Here is a 24,434-nt window from a genome sequence, read left to right as displayed (position 1 = left end):
AGAGGACGACGTGGACAATCTCAAATCCCAGGTGACCCGTCTTCAGACGCAGACCTCAGAGCTACACTGCAGGGCCGAAGATGCCGAAAATAGGGCGCGAAGAAATAACCTGCGCCTCCTGGGATTTCTGGAGGGAGTGGAGAAGGGTCGTACTGACACCTTAATAGAGAGCTGGATCCGCTCCTGGATGCCCAAAGAGAAACTTTCCCCCTGGTTCGCGGATGGAGCTCCTGCTCATCCCATCATCCTCATAATCTTCAATTTCCGGGACAGGGACGCTATACTGGGGGCGGCAAGGGAGCTGGGGCCGCGACACTTCCAGAACTCCAAAATATGGTCTTTCCGGATTACTCCAGGGAGGTGCAGAATCAACGCCGATCCTTTGACGAAGTTAAACAAAAACTCAGGACGATGGGCTTTCGCTATTGTCTCCTCTTCCCGGCTCGGCTCAAGGTGATCTTCCAGGAAAAGACATTCTTCTTTGACACCCCCCAGAAGGCGTGGACCTGGCTCACGGAGGAGTGGCCCCTCCTGCCGGGGGCAGCCCTTTCTCTTGCCCGGAGGGCCCCGACGCAGCCAAACCAGGATGCGCCCAAGTCCCAGCGGCACCGAACCGGGTCTCGGAGGTGGGGCGGCTGCCGGGGAGGGGGTTCTTGTTCGCCAGGGGCGCAGTCCCAGTGCTCCCCAGCTAAGACTCCACATCGGATCCATCTCCCCAACCTGACTTCTTACTTGATCGATTTGGGCAGCGTCCCCGGGCCCGGTGTCACTCTGCGACGGGCCATGTCGGACTCTGACCTGTCCGGGAGCCCTGTGATACGTGGATCTGGTGGGGAAGAGGGAGAATGACTGACGCCACATGGTGCAACTCACAATTCACCCTTCGGTACTTCCTGCAACGTGACTGTTCCTGACCCCACGAGCCGGGGCCTACCGGGCTCTACCAAGTGGTCCGGTCGGGATTTGATATTCCATTGTAGTCCCGGGTTTGATGCTCTCTATTAGTCACACAATTGTTATTCTATGCTTTCAGCTGTTAGCATTTCATCCTAATACATGGAGGGGGTCCAGCTCAGCCATGTCTTTACTTGTTTGTTGCTAATCGTTTTAGATTAGCAGTTCACCTCTTTGTGGGGTAGTTGATGGTTGGGATTTTTTTCAGGGCGACAGATGCTTCCTCTTCTGAAGTGTAGGGTGGGAGGAGTTGGGGGGCGAGGGAGGGGGGCGATCGTTGTCTCCCAATAGTTTGTTATGTTTAGCCCCCTACGGGCCGCTGTGTTTAGTTCTCATTGGTAGCCGCATGTTCCTAGATGCTTCCGCAGTCGACAAGCAAATCACTACTTCTTCTAACCTCATCTTTAGGCCCCGGGTCCAGGTGGGTGTTTCCCTTAGATCTAACACGGACCCCCGCTTGCATCTGCCCCCTGCACATATCACCCCTCTAAATGTCTTACACCCTTAACAGACCTCTCCACATCCTCTCCTGGAATGTTAATGGCCTCCTCGACCGAATCAAGCGTACAGCTGTCCTCCGTGCTACCCACCGCCACATGCCTGACATTCAGTTTCTCCAGGAAACGCACCATTTGGGCTCACAATGCAATTTCCTAGCCCGTTACGGGTTTGATAGGGTCTGGCACTCCGGTTTTGTGCGGGGCTCCCGAGGGGTGGCCATTTTGCTCAGAAAGGGGCTTCCCTTTACCCTGGCTAAAGCCGAGACTGACGCACAGGGTTTATATGTGGCCATGTCGGGAACGATTGAGGGACACCCTATGAACCTTCTGTGCACTTACGCTCCCCCTGCGCTCCTGAAGTCCACCCTTCTGTGCCTCACACTGGTGATTTCCTCCTTTCCACAGGGCCTCACTGTTATTGGGCGGGGCTTTACCGCCGTCTTTCAGCCCTCACATGACGCGACGGGTGCCCCGTCGGCGCATCGTCTAGCATCTGCAAAGAGCCTCTCTGGCTGGTCATTGGCCGTGGGCCTTTGCGACGTATGGAGGGTATGGAACCCCTGCAAAGAACAATGCACCCACACATCGGCGGCTCACCATACCCACTCCCGTATAGACCTCATTCTGCCAATTGTTGTCTGGGGCCAATATATTGCCCAGGGGGATCTCGGATCACTCTCCCGTCTCCCTCCGTATTGGAACCTCCGCTGTTGGTCCACGGGCGACCTGGTGGCTGAACGCCTGGTTCCTGCAAGACTCTGCGCTGGTGGAGTCCCTTGGACAGGAACTGCGTCACTACTTCTCCACTAACATGGGCTCGGTACCCTCACCAGGGACGCTGTGGGAGGTCGGCAAGGCGGTTGTTCAGGGTGTGACCAGAGGATTGGTCCACACGAAACGTATGGAGCGGGCCGCCCAGCTCATGCAGCCTGAGACGGTAACGATGACTCCTCTTGACAACTAGCAATGGTCCGCGATGAGATTCGTCAGATCTCGCTGGAGTCCGCTAAAATGCTCTGACACTCTTCGGTGGCACATATTTATGGATGGGGCGATAAAAATGACAAGCTTCTCCACAACCTAGTGTCCTACCCCAAAGTTAACCGTATCATCCCCGAGATTCGGACGGTCACTGGGATTCACCATGTAACGTCCTCGGCTATTGCGCAAACTTTTGCGGGCCACTATGCGACCTTATACGCCGCTCGCACTTCTTGCATTTCCCTGGCAGGCTTACTGGAAGAGTCCGGTACTCGGCTGCCATGTCTTCCCCAGGAGACCGCTGATACCTTGGACCACCCTTTCACCCCGGAAGAAATTCACGGGTCAATTTCACTATTGCATCCAGGCAGGACGCCCGGGCCTGACGGATACCCCCAAGAGTACTACGTGGCCTTCCGAGATGAATTGGTCCCCCACTTAGTGGAGCTATTCAACCATGTGGTGGAGGAGGGGTCCTTCCTGCCTGAAACCGACGTGGCCACTATTGTGGTCATCCCGAAGACGCACCCGCCCTCCCTGGAATGTGCGGGCTACCGCCCAAGCTCGTTGATTAATACGGAGGTTAAGATTTTTGCCACCGTGATAGCTCAGCGACTCCGTCCCCTCTTACAAGACTTGGTCCACCCCGACCAATGTGGGTTCATGCCTGCCAGGGGTACCCGTCACTGCATTTGTCGCCATCACCTAGCTGTAGCCCACTGTCATCACCTCACCCCGTATCTGGTGCTGCTTCTCATCGACTTCGAGAAAGCCTTTGATACGGTGGATTGGAGCTACCTTGAGGATGTACTGGAGAGGATGGGATTTGGTCTTCCCTTCCGCCGCCTGATCAGGGTCCTTTAGAGTAACCCTAGGGCCCGTGTCCTCATTAATGGTGAGCTTTCCGAAACATTCCTGATCCGGAAGGGGCACCCGTCAGGGATGTCCGCTCTCACCGCTCTTATTTGCGTTGGTGATGGAGCCCCTGGCGGCGCTCGTGCGTCAGGACCCTCTGATCCGGAGTTGGGCCTGGGACCTGAGCCAGGTTGATAAGATAGCTCTCTATGCGGACGATGTCCTGCTTAACCCGGCAGATCCGGACCGTTCCGGCCCTAGATGCCTGGAGGTCCTCTCCGCTTTTGAGCGGGTCTCTGGGCTTCGCCTTAATCCGGCAAAATCAACCCTGGTCCCTCTGCACCCCTCTCGGGCGTGTTTTGATTGGCAGACGGAGATTCCCCTCCGGTGGCAATCATTTAAGTACCTGGACATGTGGGTTACCCTCCTGCCGGGGCTCGAATGGGCCCTGAATGTCACACCCCTGGTCGCTAGGAGGAAGTCAGACCTCAAGAAATGGCAGACCCTTCCCCTCAACCCACTGGGCGAGAGTGGGCTTTTTAAAATGATGATCCTCCCCCACATTCTCTACACTTTGCAAAATATCACCATCTACCTCCTAGGTAGTGGGTTCTGGGAACTGGACGGCGTTCTCACCCGGTTTCTGTGGGGGGGAGGGCGGTCGCGAATGTCCCCGGCACACTGTTGTATTCCCCTCTTTGACGGAGGCATGGGGGTGACTAATCTCCATCTCTACTACCTGGCCACTAGACTCATCGTGATCCACGACTGGTTTGCGGGTGGCTGGTCCGACCCAGCATACCGGGTGGAACTCAGAACAATGGACTTCGCGCAGATTCAGGCGTTTTTATATGGCTGCCCGGTGCCGCAGGCTCTACCCCCAGTCATTAGGACAGTGCTCATGGCCTGGCGTACAGCCCTTCGCCACGTGCAATGGGACCGGAAGCTCACCAGACAAACGCCACTGTGGAATGGTGCTTGGTTGAGGGAAGTCTCGTCCCTGCAGGGGTTCCGCCGTTAGGACCTTATTGGGATTTCGCTGCTTGGAGACGTGTGGCTGGGAGACCACATTCGATCCTTTGCTGACCTACAACCACGTCACTCCCTTCTTCATTCCCAATTCTATAAGTACCTACAACTCAGACACGCCCTTCACACACACATTCCATCCCCCACCTCTCTCCCGGAATTCAGTCCCCTGGAGGCTCAGGTGATGATGGGGAACCTGGGGAGGGGAGGAGTGTCCCGAATATACCGGTCACTAGTGAACAACGTACCTGCGTCCCTGGACTGGCTCCGGGGGCGCTGGGAGAGGTGGATAGGCCCTCTGGAAGAGTCGGGCTGGCGGGACGCCCTTATGGCACCTAAAACCTTGACTACATCCTCTAAATTACGCCTGGTCCAACTGTAGTACCTCCAGGCGGCATATCTCACTCCGGCACGCCTTTTATGGTCCCGTATGAGATCGTCCCCGGCATGTGCGCGCTGCGAGTCTGCTCCAGAAGATTTCTATCACATGGTATGGCAATGCCCGGCTCTAGCGCCGTTCTGGAGCGGGATGGAACTCGAGCTCACGCAGGCCCTGGGGTAGGAGGTTCCCCATGATCTGAGGTGCTTGCTGTTGGGGGTGTTCGACGGCCTGGACGGCTCCAGGGCAGACAAGCGTTTCCTGGTGACAGCAGTGGCGGTGGCGAAAAGAGATATAGCTGCACTCTGGTCTCAGGCTGCGGCGCCGACTGTGCGGAAATGGAAGAGAGGGATGGATTGGTGTGGAGTGCTGGAGGAGTCTCTCTTCGAGGCCCGGGGCTGGCCCGAATTATTCCCGAAAGTGTGGGGTAAATGGTTCAGTTTACTACTAGTGTGAGGGTCCGAGTCTTTTTTTGGGGGGAATACCACACCCTGTCAGGAGGGGCCACCTTTACCTTTGTCGACTGTATATGATGAGATGTGTTTTTACTGTGATGCTTGATTTGCTGCCAATGAATTTGATTGTTCTTAAAAAACTAATAAAATTGATTATAAAAAAACATAATACATTAGTGCTCAGAAAGAGACATGTTTAGTAATGTCAATACATGAACATGTAAGCCTTAAGCACATATTATATATATATATATATATATATATATATATATACACATGATCAAAGACAATCATAAATATTATTTTTAAAGTAAAGGGTACCTCAGAATGGTGTCACAGAAAAAGGTGGCGTAGGACAGCCTGTCCAACTGCTGAATCCTCTTGACATGCCGATTGAAGACAGTAATGTCTAGTGAAGGTGTGGACATTTTTCTGTGTCGCAGCACGACAGATGTTTTCTAGCGTCACTCCGGCAAATAAAGATGTTGACGCTGCCACAGTTCTTGTAGAGTGGGCCTTGACCTTCCTTTGCAATGGCCTGTTAGCCTTGACATGACAGAAATGGATCGTAGACGCTATCCAACGGGCAATCGTGGCCTTTGTGACTGCAGTTCCCAAAGTGGCTTGACCGTAGGCCACAAACAATTGGTCAGATTTTCTAATTGCGTTTGTTCTTTGTAGAAATAATTTCAAGCATCTTTTGATGTCAAGAGAATGTAATGCTCTCTCTGCTGGTGTAGAAGGATTTGGAAAGAAAGTCCGTAACTTAATCGGCTCATTGAGGTGAAACTGTGACGGTACCTTAGGTATAAGTGTAGGATTAGTTCTTAGGGTAACATAATCCTGAGAGAAATGTAAAAATGGTTCCTTTATTGTGAAGGCCTGAATTTCACTTACTCTTCTGGCAGATGTTATAGCTAGAAGTAAAGCGACTTTCCATGTGAGAAATTTGAGCTTGGCCTTGTGGATGGGCTCAAATGGATGTTTCATCAACTGTGTGAGGACTGTGTTCAGCTCCCATTCCAGAGGAGGGGGTCGTACCGGAGGAAATGCCCGGAAAATACCTCTCATGAATTGTTTAATTAATGAAGACGAACATAAGGAAGGCCGTGCAGCACCTTTTCTGAATCTGGATAGTGCAGCTAAATGGGCTTTAACCGATGAGAAAGTGAGTCCAGATCTCGCTAGATGCAGTAGATAGGGAAGAATTTGTTTCGCAGGAGCTTCTGTCGGATGAACCTTGTTATTCTCACACCAACAGCAAAACCTCTTCCATTTAAGACGATAAGTCTTAATTGTGCTTTGAGCTCATGAATTGGCTAAGATGTCACGACAATCCTGAGGTATGTCGAGGTCCTTGAACTCTAGGAAATCAGAAGCCATGCGGGTAAATTTAAAGACTGAGGAGCTGGGTGAACCACCTGTCCGTTGTTCCTCGAGAGCATTGTGGATGTTGGAAGAAGACAGATCGGCTGGTCCTGGGACAGCAATAGAAGCTCCTGAAACCAGTACTGATGTGGCCATCGGGGTGCAATCAGGATGAGACGGCAGCTTTCCGATTTCATCTTGCGTAACACTCTCGGGATTAGAAGTATTAGGGAAAAAGCGTAGGCACAAATCCCTGACCATCGCATGGACAGGGCATTCCCTCTTGACCCCTGTTGCGGATATCTGCTGGCGTAATATCGGCATTTCTGGTGTTTCGTTACAAACAAGTCCAACTTTGGTTTGCCTCCCTTCGTTTTTTCCAAATCCTACGATCCCAGCCGAGCGGTCACTGCACTCCTTGGATCTTAAGAGAGTGCTCAAGTTCTACTTGGAAAAGACTAAAGGGATCAGGAAAACGGATCAGCTGTTTGTGAACTATGGTTCAATGAGAACGGGTTTTCCTGCGGCCAAGAGGTCCATCTCCAGGTGGATTGTCTCTTGCATTAAATTGGCCTATCAGCTTGCAGGCAAGCCTTTATTGGTATCACCCAAAGCGCATTCTACCAGAAGGAAAGCAGCCACAGTGGCTTTCTTGCATGACATTCCAATGTCAGATATATGCAAAGCTGCAACCTGGAAATCAGTTCATACATTTACGAGGCATTACTGTCTCGAATATGATTCCAGGGCCGATACTCAAGTAGGGCAAGCCTCCTTGAGAAATCTGTTTGGGTAGCCTATAGCCTGCTCAGGCTTGTTGATGAGATTACTGTCTTATCATTCCTTTGCCCGCAGGGAAGAGGAGAGGCTCGCTATTCTATTCGAATGCTAATGACTATTGATGAGGATCCCCTGGAAGAGAAGGATTAGTTACTTACCTGTAATCCTAGTTCTCTTCCAGGGGTATCCTCATCAAAGTCATAAGCAACCCTCCCGCCTCCCCGGGCAAAGGATGTTCTTTAATAAGGAGATATTGTTAACCTATTTGTTACTTGGTTTTTTCAGTCTCCGAAAAGAACAACTGACCTAACTGTCACCCCTGAGGCATGATGGGATACCGGGGGTCATGGGTGCCTTAAAGGCACGGTGTCAGTTTTTTTGTATACAGCTACAGGTTAGCTTTTCAGTCTTTTTAGACTGTGTGCTTGCAATGCAGCCTGGGAGATTTCTATGCTTTCAGGGAGTTATAAGAATTTCTACTGATGCCTAAGCATTAAAACAGTTTCTAAACACTCTTTGGTGTTGTTTCTCATGTTTCTAATGCATATTATTCATGTATGGTGGAAATTCTTCACAGCATATTTCAGCTCTGATGTGATTTGGCTGCTATTGCATGTTTTTATATATATATATGTATATATATATGTGGGGCACATATAATATAGTGTTTCCGGGGTCCCGCGCATGGGCGGGAATATTCAAATGCTTATGACTTTGATGAGGATCCCCTGGAAAAGAACCAGGATCGCTCGCCGTTCCCCTGATTTCTTTTGAATCAGGAAAAAACGAGAATAGAAACCTGTCAATCTCTGATGTACTGGGACCTTCTCTATGGCGTTCTTGAGGAGCATTATACAAGCTTCTTTGAACAATAAGTGAAGACGAGGGTGAGGGGGTCCCCTGGGCGGAGTGGTAGGTGGCTTGGTGGCAAATTCTAGGGTATGCCCGTTTTTCACCAGGTCCTGAACCCACTGATCGGAGGTGATTTCTCGCCACCTGTCCACGAATGTTGAAATCTTCGCGCCCACGGGAAGGGGAGAAGGTGTGAATGGCGCCCTGCTGAGATCACTGCTTCCTACTAGAGTCTCGCCCTTGGTTCTGGGATCGCTTTCAACCTCCTTGGCGGGAGAAACCAGCCGTATTGGATTGGCGATACGATGATTGATAATTCTGCCTATATTTGGGCTGGTACTGCCTGTTCTGCTGTTGGTAACCTCCTCTAGAGGAATATCCATGCCCCTTAGCGCTTCTGAATGTTCCACGTTTATATTGTAGGGAACCCAAAGATCTTGCCGTGTCCGCATCGGTTTTAATTGCTTGGAGGGCCTCATTGATGTGCTTACCAAACAACGATTCGCCATCGTAAGCCATGTCCAATATCTTCGTCTGGACTTCTGGTCTGAAACAGGTGGCTTTAAGCCAACTCTGGCGCCTGAGAACTGCAGCTCCAGTTAGCTGTCTAAAGTTCGTATTTACAATGTCCAGTGCGCAGTCAATCGTTTCTGATGCAGCACGCTCACCCTCCAACAAGATCTTCCGTGCTTCCTGCTTTCTGTCTTCAGGAATAAGGTCAATCAATCCAGCCATATCTGACCACATTTGGTGGTCATAACGCCCTATGATGGCTAGGGAGTTAGCAGCCCTGATGGAAGCAGCTGCCGTAGTTGAAATTTTTTTCCCAATGAGGTCTAATTGACGTCCCTTCTTCCCCGGCGGTGTAGTGATAGTTGTTGCCGGATTCTTAGACCTTTGTTGGGCAACCTGGGAGATGACCGAATCTGGTCTAGGATGACCGATGAGACAAGATGGGCTATTAGCTGGGGCCCGATATTTCTTATCTATCCGTGGAAGCACCGCAGGCACGGATGCAGGGTTCTTCATGATTTTGACCCCTTCGTTCCATATGTAATCAATTATAGGTACGGCCCTGGTGACCTTCCTAGATTCTTCTTTAAAATCGTGAAGGAAGCATTCTGTGGTTTCCACGGTAACATGAAGTTGAAATCTGGCAGCAGCCTTCTGCATGAGATTGTGAAAACCCCCTATATCTTCTAGTGGCGAATCAGATGGCTGGGGGAATAATATATGAATCCCATGGATCCACATGAGGATTCTCGTGTAATTCTCCTTTTTCAGCTCTCTCTTCAGAGGATATGTTTGGATCCTGGGGAGGTTGTGAAGGTTGACGTTCCTCAGAAGGTTCTGTACTCGGAGGCATCGGTATTGGAGCCGCAGGTGGAGGTAGAGGATCTGGAACTGCCACTGGAGGAGGTGGTGGGATCACCTGCTGTTGTGGAAATCGTTGTCTATAATCTGCGAGCATAGCTTGTAAATCCTGGATCAGATTAGGATGAAGATGGCTGGTGTCAGACTGATGAACTTGTCTATGGTACACCTTATGGTGTGGAACCACAATGTCTTCCTGGTAATAATGCTCACTGTAATCCTCTTCCTCTTGACACTTTATATGGAGCTAGGAAGGATGATGAGCTATTCCAAATGGTCCTTCTTCATCCTCACCTTCAAAATCGTCATCCTCTTCTTGGGCATATGTCTCTAAAAGATGTGACGGAGTAAGAGGCGAAATAGTACAATATTCATGTCTTTGATATGTCTTCAGTTGAAAACTCCTAGATGGAACAGGAGTTGAGTAAGTTGGAGCTGCAACTAAAGCCTTAGTTGTAGCTGGTAATAGCATTATAGATGGTATGGTCGTCGACGGGATCTACGTCGATGGACTTGTCGTCGACGGGCTCTTTGTTATCATTGTTGATGGAATCGCCGCCGACGGGCTCGCCGTCAACGGAATCATCATCGACTGAATCGTCGTCGACAGGGTCATCGTCGACCGAAGCATCGTTGACGGAAGCATCGTCGACGGGCTCAACGTCTATGGGATGTTCGTCGACGGACTAGAGCTCTTCGTCGATGGGACAGTCGTCAACGAAGCAGTCGTCGATGGCGTAGAAGGTACCTGTTTCTTCGTAGACGGTACGTCCCTCATCGACGACGCAGGCTTCGTCGACGGAGCTTTCGTCGACGTATGCTTCGATAAAGACTTCTTCGATGGGGCTTTTGTCGACGAGTCTTCGACAATGGTCTTCTTAGAAGTCACAGTAATCCTCGTTGACAGAATAGGAGATGTGATTGACGAAGTAGAGATAGTCTCTGTCAACGAAGGAGCAGAAGAAGTGACAGAAACTGTTGACGATGGAGTGTAAGCCAGAGGTTTTGAAAGGCTTTTACTCACTGTTTTTGAAGATTGTTTGTGAGAGTCCTTGAGAGCAGAAGTCTCTGGAGAATTTGAAGGCCCAGAGGACATAGGAGGAGACCTCTGAGAAGGGCCAGAAGTAGAGTGGAAGGATTTTAGATGTTTTCTTCCCTCCCTAGAAGAACTGTCCTGAGAACTGTCTCTGTTACTGAACGTTGAGGCTCTGTCATCCTGTTCAGCTGAGGAGGATTCAAGCCACAACAGGACTCTCGCCTCCCTATCCCTAAGAGTCATAGAAGGGAAGGTGCAGCAGATTTTACAATCTTTTGCCTCATGCTTGGGTAGAGGCAGTTGATACAGTCCTTATGTTGATCATCAACATGGACTCTTTTCTTGTCGCAGGTTCTGCAGGGCTTGAACAAGGCCTTCTTATCAGACATCTTGAAGAAAAAACTGAGCTGGCACTCAGGGATACTCCCTTCCACACGACGTGCGGTAAAAATCTGAGGAGAACTGGCTCTGCAGAGAGGGGTCTAGAGGGTGCTGATAGCTGATTGGCTGTACCAAAAGTTTGGTTCTTTTAGCATAATGATGTAGATAGGCTACTAAGATTTGGGCCTCAGGCCTTTTCTTTAGGGCCTACTACTGTTATTTACCTTTGGCACTGCTATTTGTATTTACCGTGGGACTCCCGCCTTGGCGACGGGGAATGATTCAGGCATATGAATCTATGAAAGATACCCCAATACTGGATAAAGAAAAGAACTGACGTCACCACACTCGGGTGACGCCTATATATGCTCTGCGCATATCACTTCCAACATAGACGATGCCAATGCGGAGCTATTCAACTGGGTACTGCTTGAAAAAATTCGGATCTAGTCCGATGCCTGGGGAATATACTATTTAGAAGTCTCTATCTGATACTTAATACAGTACAGTACTATGTCTGTTAAAGGTTCTTTAACAACACACCAAAATAGGTGCATCTTGTTTTGTTAAAACATCGTACTGCACATGGAAATCTGGTCAAGAGTCTTTCTCCTTTTGACAGACTGATGCTGAATACGTGCCAAATACACTGAGGAGACAAAGGCAGCAAACCCGAAAAACCGAAATCTAGCCTCTCTTGACAGGCTCAGTCTGAGCTGTAACTAAACACACTACTGGTGCCAACCATTTTCTCCAGGGTGGGAGTGGGCACAGGGGTGTTCTGAGAGGAATAATGCTCCTGAATATTGCGGCTCTGACCTGGAAGTAAAAATTCCAATGTACTTATGTGAAGAACATCCTCTTCCCAAAGAACTCAAACACCTCTGCGGAGGGTCAAAAGCACTTGCAATGTTTGCTTGGTGCACTAAGGGGCTGATATTAGCATAATTTTCCTGAGCTGCTTTTGATTCACAGTTGTCTCTCGTCTCCAAAACACCTCGCATGCAACAAAACGAGATATACTATATTTCACTTCTATTGCTTAGAGAGTTGATTTACTTCAGAGAATGGTCCAGTGATGACTGTCAATTGAGTTCCAAACCTATTTGTTGCGGTCAAGGGAGTATTTTGCTATGCAGCTTCGGGGATATTTTTACCATTCGACTAAACGCACAGTCTGTAGTTTTTGTATCAATCTATCCCACCGAGAAGCAACGCATAATCACCATCACATACTGTACACATACTTACATTTCATGTCAAGGTGGAGTGCGTTCCCCGGTTTCTAATGTTACTGGTTACAGAAGGCTCCAATGGAAACAAAACATAAATTCATTGTCACTTCTTACAACTGTTCAAACGTCGCCAAGGAAGATAATTAGATCAACGTGACATGTACCTCACATTATGCCAGCGCTGGTGTTACATGTGCTAATAACATATGATAATATAATCAATCATCAGTACTGCTTGGGGCATGGCCACACACCAAGAACGTCAGCAGGAGTCTCGAAACATATTCGTAGCCGGGATGTATCTCCTACCAGCGATACAGGGATGCCAGGTGTAATTCGCATTCCTTGGGCAGAGGACATTTATGGGCACTGCACAGCATCTCCATCACACAGCTTTGCTTTCAGACAGAAAGAGGGGATGCTTGGACCATCTGCGGGTGTTTATCTCGGGAAGTCACGCATTCTACACTCTCCGTCGTGCCAGTCTGTGTTGTCGATACGGGTGCCAGGAGACTGCCAGAATGGGGGTTTTAGGACCAGATCCCACAAGTTAAACTCTGAGTAATATGGAGTTATCCCAAAATAATAAGTGAATACAATAATGACTAGTCTATGCGAGTCTGTAAGCATGCCTAAGTCATATGGTACAATGAACAGATGTTACATTCTGTTATGTTGTGTCAAGCTTGACGGTTATACAGCACGTAATGCAGGCTTCAACCCGCTTGTTAACAGCATACCACATCACTCTGCCCTAATATTTTCGAGGAATTCCTGGCTACTATTTTCTGAGAGAAGCTATAAAAGACTTTTTCTTGGGGCTCTGCGTGGTAACCCAAACACGAGTCATCGTGCAGATGAAAGCCCCCCCTCAGAAGGATGGAAAATTGCCCTTAATTCACGAAATCCTTGAACAGTTCGTCCAGTTATGATGGCAAGTATATTATTTCTTTTTTACAGTGTGTTTACAGTCATCAAGGGGTGATGTCGTGATAGAAATAACATCCCCTTCATGGGCTTGATGTAATGCCCAAGGATAAGTGCAGTCGACTTCGAATGATGTCTGCAGCTACTATTCACTAAACATTTGAGGATGGCCTGCGAAGAACTAAAATTGATATAAGTTGTTATCACAAACCTTAAAACATCACTGACATTTTTTTTGTTAAGGGATATTATAGTTGAGATCAACTTAAAATCTTAAAACAAGCACTGGCAATGGCAATGAACGAGGCTTATGAATGCACTGTCAAGCCAGACCAAAACATTCATGTAGGTTACTGACTGCCCTCCTCCAACCTGTGCTTACGCCAGAGAAAAACTCCATAAAGTATCTAGATATCTAAGACACTTTAATAGCATTACAACGTCATGTGTGTGCTCTTAAAAGGTCAACCCCAGGCAGTTGAATACATAAACAAAATGATCACAGTCGTGTGGAAAGCAAGCACTTTTTTTGTGGAAACACACAACTTTTTCCCAATCGAAACAAGTACTCCTAATTTCCAATATGTGGGCGAAACCAAAGAGACTCTCTAGTGATACTACCATAATTGTCTGGCGACAGCTACACTGTTAAGAAAGACCATAAACAGAGTTATGGTTATTTGCATCAAAAAACCATTACAAAACTCGGCCACATGCCACCAACAAGAACCATAATTTTTGGGTGCAATAATGTGGGGGTACGGCCCACAACCATAGCTGTACAACATGGATAAGTTACTTTCCTGTAATCCTAGTTCTCTTCCAGGGGTATACTCATCAAAGTCATAAGCATTGAATAGTCCCACCACGTGTGGGGTCCCCGGAGCATTTAGAAAGAAATATATATGCATAAAAAAATACATATATTGATGCATGTTTAGCCAGGTCTAAGGACTAGTCCTGTCGAAACATACATAAAAAAAAAAAAATATATATATATATATATATATATATATATATATATCATGCATATATGTGTACATATATACCTATTTTCTGTTAATCAAGGAGAGAGGAACTATAGTAGCTAGTTCATTTCCCCTGGGATATAGTGGTTAATCAAAGAGAACTAGCTATGTATGTGTGCTATGTGTCTACATGGGAAACCATTTGGTTTAGTATGAAGGCCCTCACCCACCAACATAGGTGGTGGCATGCTTCATCATCGGGCCCCACCCGAGGCACCGAGTGCGCCTCAGGTGTGCTGCGACGCCAGATTACTGCGGAGCGGGTTTTTTGGAAGGTGAGTGTGCTGTGCAGGTGTGTTGCGTGAGATTTTAAAATTCTGTCCTTGGGGTCCCTAACGGTTACTTTATTGGTGGGCTCCAGGCAGAGGTTAAAAACAAAGGCTTGGGACGTGTAGGGGTTGACTTATGGTCTTCCACGTCCAGTGTGGTCGACTAGTTTCAGCCAGGCCTTTTTATTAAACTGGCTTTCTTCAGGACCTATGTGTGGGGGTATTTACAGGGATCTATGTGATTATCAGCGCCCTGTATGTGAAGCACGCGCTAAGGTGCTGATATATGTAAGAGGGTAACAAGACATAATATCGAAGCAAAAATATATAATGGACATAATATCGAAGTAAAAATATATAATGGACAAAATATCGAATAGACACAATATAGTGGTCAAAAATATCGAATTGAAGGTAAGTAATATCGATTGTCAAAATATCGAAGTCAAAATATGGAAGTATATAATATAGGCATTAAAATATATCGAATTTTAAATAATATTGATTTTTTTAAGTGTTTTGTATGTTAGTATATGTGTGAAAAGTGTATATTATATTTGTAATGTATTTGTAAATTTTTTTTTGTAATGAATTTTATGTTATTTAATTTTTGCGTAATTTAATTCTGTAGCGGGTTGTGGGTTTATAGGGGAATAGGGTGGGAAGTAATTTAATTATATTAAATTAAATATTAATTTTTAACAATTATTAATTATTTTTAATTTAATTTTCCTTTTTAGTTCTGTAGCGGGTTGTGGGTTTATAGGGGAATATGGTGGGAAGTAATTTAATTGTAATTAATTAAATATTTGTATTTATTTATTGGTATTCATTTTGAATTTATTGTTAATTATTTTTTAATTGGTAATTAATTTTTATTAATTGGTAATTAATTTTTATTAATTGATTAATTGATAAATATGTGAATTTCATTAATTTATTTTCCGTAGCGGGTTGTGGGTTTATAGGGGAATAGGGTGGGAAGTAATTTAATTGTAATTAAGTAAATATTTTTTATTTATTTATTGGTATTGATTTTTAATTTAGTGTTAATACATTTTTAATTGGTAATTAATTTTTATTAATTGGTAATTAATTTTTAATAATTAATTCTTTGCTAATTATGATAATTTTATTAATTTATTTTCCGTAGCAGGTTGTGGGTTTATAGGGGAATAGGGTGGGAAGTAATGTAATTGTAATTATTTGCATATTAAAAATACTTTTGTGTATTGATAATTAATTTACTGTTAATTAATTATTCATTGGTATTAATTTATATTAATAATTCGTTTTTGTTATTGAAAATTAATTCGTTGTTAATTAATTATGAATAGGTAATTGATTGATTTTTAATAACTAATATTTATTTGTATTTCTAATGAATTAATTATTACATAATATTAAATTGGTAATTAATTTTAATTCATGTTTTATTGGTATTGATATTTAATTTATTTTTATTAATATATTAAATCATTACTTTCCCTACTGTTAAATTCACTGGAGTGGAAATAGAACGTTTTACCCCTACGCTATCCAACGCTGTCCCTACTGTTGCACTCACTGGAGTGGGAATAGTAATTTTTTACCCCTACGCTAGCCAACGCTTTCCCTACTGTTGCACTCACTGGAGTGGGAATAGTAATTTTTACCCCTATGCTATCCAACACTTTCCCTACTGTTGCACTCTCTGGAGTGGGAATAGTAATTTTTACCCTCCCGCTATCCAACGCGTTCCCTACTGTTGCACTCACTGGAGTGGGAATAGTAATTTTTACCCCTACACTATCCAACGCGTTCCCTACTGTTGCACTCACTGGAGTGGGAATAGTAATTCTTATCCTCCCCCTATCCAATGCTTTCCCTATTGTTGCACTCACTGGAGTGGGAATAGTAATTTTTACCCTCCCACTATCCAGCGCTTTCCCTACTGTTGCACTCTGTGGAGTGGGAATAGTAATTTTTACCCCTACGCTATCCAACGCTTTCCCTACTGTTGCACTCTCTGGAGTGGGAATAGTAATTTTTACCTCTAGGCTATCCAACGCTTTCTCTACTGTTGCACTCTTTGGAGTGGGAATAGTAATTTTTACCCCTACGCTATCCAACAGTTTCCCTACTGTTGCACTCTCTGGAGTGGGAATAGTAAATTTTACCCTCCCGCTATCCTACGGTAAAAATATTGTATATTTTTTATTAATATTACGTTAATATACATATATATATGTATTAAAAAATACAATTGTATGTTTTTTTAACTTACATTAATTATTTATTTTAATTGTATTTAAGTATGTTTAAGTTAATTATATTTATTATTTCATTAATTTTCAATTAATTTTAAGACATTAAAAAAAATCGATATTTTGACTAACTATATTTTTTACAACGATATTTTTGATTCGATATTATTGTACTTACCTGTTTATAGATATGAATTCGATATTTTTGCATTCTATATTTTTTCATCAATATTTTGGTAAGTGTATATTTTGGTATTCTATATTATGTCAGTGATCCATGTAAGAGGTATTTCCTCTCAGTTTGTACTCCTGTCTATAGAGGACAAAACTCCCTGGACTTCCGCCGGAGGGTCGGGACTTATTAGCACTTTGGCTGTGTCTCCAGGCCCAATGGAACACCTGTGATCCGGTCGCGCGACCGGATCACAGGTGTTCCATTGGGCCTGGAGACACAGTCAAAGTGCTAATAAGTCCCGACCCTCCGGCGGAAGTCCAGGGAGTTTTGTCCTCTATAGACAGGAGTACAAACTGAGAGGAAATACCTCTTACATATATCAGCAACTTAGCGCGTGCTTCACATACAGGGCACTGATAATCACATAGATCCTTGTAAACACCCCCACACATAAGTCCTGAAGAAAGCCAGTTTAATAAAAAGGCCTGGCTGAAACTAGTCGACCACACTGGACGTGGAAGACCATAAGCCAACCCCTACACGTCCCAAGCCTTTGTTTTTAACCTCTGCCTGGGGCCCACCAATAAAGTAACCGTTAGGGACCCCAAGGACAGAATTTTAAAATCTCACGCAACACACCTGCACAGCACACTCACCTACCAAAAAACCCGCTTCGCAGTAATCTGGCGTCGCAGCACACCTGAGGCGCACTCGGTGCCTCGGGTGGAGCCCGATGATGAAGCATGCCACCAACTAGGTTGGTGGGTGAGGGCCTTCATACTAAACCAAATGGTTTCCCCTGTAGACACATAGCACACAGACATAGCTAGTACATATATACCTACACATATAATTATGCAGCCTAAAATACCAAATTAGGATCAAAGATGCCAATATTGCATTGTATTTTTTCATTTTAAAATTAAACAAATATAGCAACTTTTCCATGACATAGAGAAATGTACACTTACCTTGTTTGAACATAGCCTTTATTTTCAAGTAAAAAGGCAAGGTAATATCAGGCAGATTAGCCCAGAAGGCTGCATATAGAACATTCATCAGAAAGCTGGTGGGGTGCCTTTAAAACCTCCAGGCTCCCATCATGCCCCACCGGTGACAGTTAGGTCAGTTCTTTTTCCGGCTCCTTCTCTGAGGATCCTGGAGCATTGAGCTCGTCAGTTAGTGATTTTCTGTCACAAATTGGTTTTGAGGAGTTGTAGTTTTTGACTTCATTCGACCTCTTGTAGTGCAAGCTGTACTAATCTTCCATTATTTCTGACTTTCCTGTTATTTTTTAGTCAGAAAAGCCAGCCTTGTTTAATAAGTGCCCTTAATGTGGGAAGGAAATGGCAAAATACGATCCCACTCGGTCTGTATTGTGTGCTTACAATGCAAATAGTTTAAACTCTTGCAAATGCGAGACCTATTGTATTGAAAATGTGTTCGGTGCCAGTGCTATAATTATTTTATAAAAGCATTAGGAGAGAGCGTGTCCTGCAGGCAGGTCAAAGCTATTTGAGAAAATAGTGCTCGGAGGCTGTAATTAAAGCCTACCGAGTAACAACACACGAAACAGGGGGTGTCACCATGGGAGGTTACAAAATGAGATAAGGCGGTACTAAGGAGGGACTACTAAGCCTATTGACCAATGAACAGCCATAGTTTACAGTGGACAATGACACAAGCTAATGAAAAATATTGGCGGAGATTGGACGGAGTTTCAAGTCCCTACCTGAATACAGCATGCCGCGCAGAGCAGCGCAAGCGCTGCCCAGGCCCGACCTAAAAACGAAGGCAGCAATAATGACAGCAGTGGTAAACATTAAATGAAGAGTGAAAAGAGGAACTATTGCAGACATCAATAGAGTTGGCAAGCATGCAAATAGAAGTCTATTCAGGGACTAACGGTGGGACAAGTGTTCTACCATTTCATGGCATTGGAAAGAAAGGAAATGGTGTTTACTGTCCCTATCATTTTGGTGAATTGACATACATGAGGCTAGTGTATATCGTCCAATGCAGAGACCCCGCACGGCAAGAGCTACTTCAACATTTCCTTCCTGCGAAAGGAACTTTAGTGTGAGGGGGCCAAAAGACCCCTATCCTCATTCCTGTCTGTGGCGGGATAGAAAACGAGATTGTGAACTTACCTGTTGATTCCCTGGATCCGTCCATCCCGTCGTTGCAAACACAACCTGGAAGAGAAAAGAAAAAGGTCAAAAGTAAAGAAGGACAGGGAAGACGACACAAGTGAGAAAAGACTAAACACATTTTCTTTCCGTTTCTCCTCTAGGCTTTAACCCAGAAAAGAGGAGGATCCGGGAAGAGTCCTGGAGAGCTGGAAGCGAGAAGACAGAGGACATGGAGAGCAGACAGTTTGAGTCTACGTGGGACCTGGGGCCAGCAGGAGCACAGGGACAGAAGGAGGCCTGCACCTTCTAAAGAAGTATCACAGACCAAGGGAGACCTCAAGCACACCGATGCCGGAGATGTGACAAGGTTCCTGCTAGGCTGCTAGAGGGGCATGGCTTATGCAGGTGGGTCAGTGCACACACAAGTGGCAGCATTGCACAGAGCACAGAGGGTAGGCTCCAAGGCATTAATTTAGTGTTAATGTGACAAATTGGGAGAGTGGCCACGCCCGAAATGATAAGATTTACACCTTACTAAAATATTATACTCAATCAATCAATCACTAGACTTACAGAGAGCAGCTTATCACCCCAGGGTGTATCCAGGTGCCGCTGGGCCTCGTTGGTTGAAGTGCCAGGTTTTGAGCTCCTTCCTAAAGGTGGTCAGTGATGGGGCAGTGTGTAGGTGGAGAGGAAGGGCATTCCAGGATCTGACAGCGAGATGGGAGGAGTGTCCTCAGGTTCAGCCTAAGGAGATACTAGGGGTGCTTGCAAGGTCAAGGTGTGCAGAGAATAGATTTCTCACGGGTAAGTGGAAAGACAGGCAGTGGTTCAGGTGTTGGGGTACGATCTTGTGGAGTGCTTGTATGCGTGGGTGAGGAGTTTGAACTGGCATTTCTAGTGTACGGGGAGCCAGTGGGGGTCCTTCCGATGGGTGGAGATGTGTGACCTTCTGGAAAGGTCAAGGATGAGTCTGGCTGCTGTGCTTTGATTGGTCTGGAGTCTGCATGAGCTGGGTCAAGGTGCCTGTGTAGAGTGCGTTGCAGTATTAAGAGTTTGCTGGTGATGAGGGCCTGCGTGACTATTCTTCTTTTGCTTGTGGGGAGCCATTTGAAGATCTTGCGGAGTAGGCAGGTTGTGTAGAAACAGGACCAAGCAACTGAGTTTATCTGGCATTTCATTGAGAGTTTGGTGTACAGTATGATGCCTAAGTTTCTTTTTTTAAACCAGATTTGATTGGGTTTTCAAACAATCTCATCTTAAATGAATCACATTCACATTATACATGCATGGTTACATGCTTACTCCCTGGTGCATCTAATCTAACTGCCCAAGAACTAAACTCCCCTCTTCCCCCACTGGAGTTGCTATTGGCTCTAACTAGATATGTTGCTGGGTGCTGCTAGTTCATTAGAGGTCTTGTCTTGAATTAGGGTTCTGAGGTGCTGATTTATCCATGGCCCGCTTGTTCTTCCCTCCCTTCTCTTGGTCCTGTGCTATCGGTTGCAGAGATTCTGCCCTGCTGGAACCCTGTCCATCAGCTGGTAACTCACCTACTAGGCGTTTCCATGCCCTCGTCCGGTCTATCTTACCTATTCTCGGCCTAGCTTCTCTGAGCAAGAGTCTTCCTTCCACCAGCCCATCTTTCCAATTACTTTTTTCATGTGCCCACCCGCAGTCCCCTTGGTGTTTTGCAGTTCCTAGCTATCTCTTGCTTGGCTAGGACATAAGCGAGGTCCTGAAATTTCCCCGTCGTTTTGTTTTTGGCCGAGTGTGGGAACCATCCTTGTCGATGACGTTGCCTATTGTGTGTTGTATCTCTTCCCAGAATGCATGCAATATGGGGCAATCCCAAAACGTGCCGAATGTGGGCTTCTCTCTCCCGCAGCTGGAGCATGCTGCGGAGTCTACCTCAAAGTACCGCCTTATGTGGGACGGGGTCAGATACACTCTGTGGAGTACGTAGTAGTTTATCAGTTTGAACCGCGCGTTCTTGGACGCCTTTGGGGTTCTTTTCACTATCGTATCCCAGTCTTTCTCCGGGATCTGTTTCCCCAGGTCCTCTTCCGAATGTATTCGTAGGCAGCCCAGCGGTCTATGCATGTCCTGCTTGATCACTTTGCAGAGACAAGAAACCGCTTTGATTGTTCCCGCTGACAGTGCAACATTTCTGCATCCTGCAAGCACTCGTGGGTCTGCACTGCCTGTGCCCCAGTGCTTCCCAATCCTCCGGGCGAGCACTCTATGCCTCAGGAACTAGCCCCCCGGCAAGTCATAATCCGCTCGTAGCTCTTCAAAGTGGAGAATTACTGTTTCTGGGTTTAGGTCTCCCATCACTTTCAGACTTGCTTCTTCCCGTTCCTCTAACCCCGCCCAGTGCTCTCCCTGTGGAAGGCAGCAAATCATTGCTATGTGTAGGTCCGGAGAGTATGAGGTCCCCACACGCCTCAGGTATCTGGTCCAGCAGCGAATCACCACCCTGGTCTTTGCTGTGTCTCACGACGGGTTCCTCTGCACACGCAGTAGTATTTTCGCAAGGGTTGAGGCATCTCCCTGTCTGGGTTCCTACAAGCTGCGAGTCATTGAATCAGCTGGTACAGCTGGGCTGCTATGTAATATCCTTCAAGGTCTGGGACTGCTAGGCCTTCCTCAGCCGATGGGCGCTGCAACGTAACCAGCGGTACCCTCCTGCATCCCGTCCCCCAAAGAAGGGACACTATCATTGAGTCGAGGTCTCTGAATGTTGCTTGAGGAATCCACACCGGGAGGTGCAAAAAAGATACAGCAGCCGCAGGAGTGCCACCATCTTCAGGACTGCCACTCGTCCAACCGGGAAACATCATTTACCACGAAGGCATTACCACTACTAACATTTACCACGTGACACTTACCACGCAGGGTGCCTTCCACGCAGGGTGCCTTCCACGACGTCTTTACCACGGGCTGGGGGGAGATGTGGTATTCCTTCGAGTCGTTCTGCGTGGGCTTGGGGGGCAGAGGGGGGCTGGGGGGGGTCTCCCCCCCCCAAAAATAACAAGCGGTGGGCAGAGGGGGGCTGGGGGGGGTCTCCCCCCTAAAAAATAACAAGCAGTTTACTAAAAAAAAAAAACGAACATAATTTTAAAAGAAAAAGGAAAGAGCCTCCCCCAAAGACGTGCCGTGTACGTCAAAAAAACAGTCCTTTTTTTATTTTGGTATACGTGTTTTGACGCTTGTTTCAATGGAGGATGGAAGTAAGGGCTCGTAGAGAAAGACGTGCAGGTAAGACGTTTCTAGACGTAGTAAAATCATACGTTGTAAATACCAGCGTGGTAAAGCCACTTGCGATGTAAAATTCGCGTGGTAAAGCCATGCGTGGTAATTGAAATCGTGGTATAATCATATATTCGTCCAACCACTGAGGGCGGCAAAGTCCTGCAGAACTCCATAGAAGACCATTTCGAGCGTATTGCTCTGTCTAAGTTGCTCTCTAATAATTCGGCTGAGCCATGGTATATTTTGACTTCAAGGTACGGCAGGCGGTCGGGCTCCCACTGTAGGTTCCCCAGGTCAGGTGGCGGGGGTCTGTTAGGCACCATAGGGTATAGCTTTGATTTCTGCCTTAAGGCCGGATAGAAAGCCAATCAGCATGTCTCGTGCCCCCATCAGTTCTGCAACTGTATTGCGGAGGAACAGCAGGAGGTCGTCCGCGTACAGAATTATGTAGTGCCTCACGTCGCCTGTCCACAAGCCACTGTGATCCTGGCAGCTACTTGCCCTACAAGCTAAGGGCTCCATGGCGAGGGCAAATGACAGTGGGGAGAGGGGGCATCCCTGCCTCGTGCCCCTTTCCACTGGATGTCTAGGCGAAATAGTTTTCCCGGTGAGCACTCGGGCTGAAGGGTTGTGTAGAGCAGTTTCACCCATGCAAGGAAGCCTCCTCCCAGCCCCATCTTAGACAGGACCTCGTACAAGAGGAGCCATTCCAACTGTCAAAGGCCTTCTCGATATCCACTGCGAACACTACCGACTCCCGTTTGTCGTACTCTTTGGAGTCCATAACTGCCAGGAGTCACCTTATGTTAATGGCCGTGTTACGCCCTGGGATGAACCCCGCCTGGTCTGTGTGGACCAGTGTCGACATGTGTGGCATGAGTCACGTCGCTAGTATCTTGTTTAATATTTTATAGTCCATGTTCAGCATGGATAATGGCAGGTAGGCCGTAAAGTCCTGTGCCTGCTTCCCAGGCTTCAGCACTGGGACGATGAGGGTCTCCCTGGTGCTCTCCGGTAATGTTCTGGCGTCGCAAGCCACCTGATATAATGAGACCAGTGTAGGTGCCAGCTCCTCTAGATATGGCGCATAAAATTTGGTCAGTAAACCGTCGGTGCCCAGGGTCTTGTTGCGTGCAATTCACTTGATGGCGGCAGACCAATATCAGTTCCCAGGCTCTCAGTCTCTACTGGGTCCAGCCTTCTCATCTGCAATCCCTCCAGATATTCCGGACCTCCTCTCTATCGCAATGCGTTGATCTCTTGTACAAACTGGCGTAATAGCGAACAAAAACCTCATCGATGTTTGACTGCGCATGGTGCCTGACACCCTCTTCGTCTTCTATTTCTACCAACGAGATGCCCCTACCCACTGGGTTCGCCAGCTATGCTAGGCTAGGAGGGACCCTGACTTAGCTCTTTCTGCGTGGGTGTGCTCTAAATACTTATTGTAGTTCTTGTGGGAGGTGGGCAGAACTCTGTTCCAGTTTTCTAAAATTCTGCCATCTTGGTGATGGCAGAATTTTTCTAGAGTGGGCACATCAGGCAGCTCATTTTAGGGACGTGACTGACCTGGGTTTTCTCCAAGCCTACTTTGCATACTAATGTCCCTCCTGTTCTGGTGCCAAATGGCCCTGTCTGTGGGATGCCGAAATCCCATATCAAAGGCAGCATGGTTTTGAAGCCTCTGGCATTGGTATGCTGATTGCTAACCATCTTGTCTGGAGGAGGTTCTCACTTCCTATGTGGTCAAAAGCACGTCTGTGGTGGGAGGCTGGACTGGACCAGTCAACCAGCACACTAGTGGACTAATAGGTTTCGGAGGGTACCTCTAAGGTTTGGCTGGCCATTCAGCCCACCAAGGGGGCATCACAATAGGAAGAGGTTTTCGTGGTACCAAAAGGTCTGCCCTATCTTTCCAACGAGTTTCAAGACGCTAGACCGGCGGTACTCAAAGTACGGCCCGCGGGCCATTTGCGGCCCGCCAGACCTCTCCTTGCGGCCCCCCCAAGGAAAACAACAACAGTCAAGGACTTGCTGTTGCGATTCCTTGGGGGCCTCATTTACCGAGAATGGGCATGCGCAGACAATTAGTGTCTTGCATGCTGACCTGCGCCCCGCCTTCACCTGCTTGCATAGCTGTGGTGCCCTGGAGCTGGTGTTCGTGGAGAGCAGTGCCTGCTGAGAGCATGCCGCGGGGAGCTTCAGTGTACGGGGGGCTGGCTG

General features: G+C 46.9%; 1 protein-coding gene across 9 annotated transcripts in view; it reads right to left on the bottom strand.

Annotated features, from left to right (window-relative positions):
* LOC144798737 (uncharacterized) overlaps positions 1 to 24,434 on the bottom strand; it is a 1,654,679-nt gene that overhangs the window by 1,017,822 nt on the left and 612,423 nt on the right. For all 9 annotated transcript variants that reach the window (XM_078669761.1, XM_078669751.1, XM_078669755.1 and 6 more), the window contains one exon: positions 18,975 to 19,019. In XM_078669761.1, the coding sequence (XP_078525887.1) occupies positions 18,975 to 19,019 (45 nt within the window). The remainder of the gene's footprint in view (positions 1 to 18,974; positions 19,020 to 24,434) is intronic.

This window comes from Lissotriton helveticus, chromosome 12 (assembly GCF_964261635.1).
Source record: "Lissotriton helveticus chromosome 12, aLisHel1.1, whole genome shotgun sequence".
In the NCBI taxonomy this organism is placed as follows: domain Eukaryota; kingdom Metazoa; phylum Chordata; class Amphibia; order Caudata; family Salamandridae; genus Lissotriton; species Lissotriton helveticus.
This window is presented reverse-complemented; position numbering and strand designations above follow the sequence as displayed.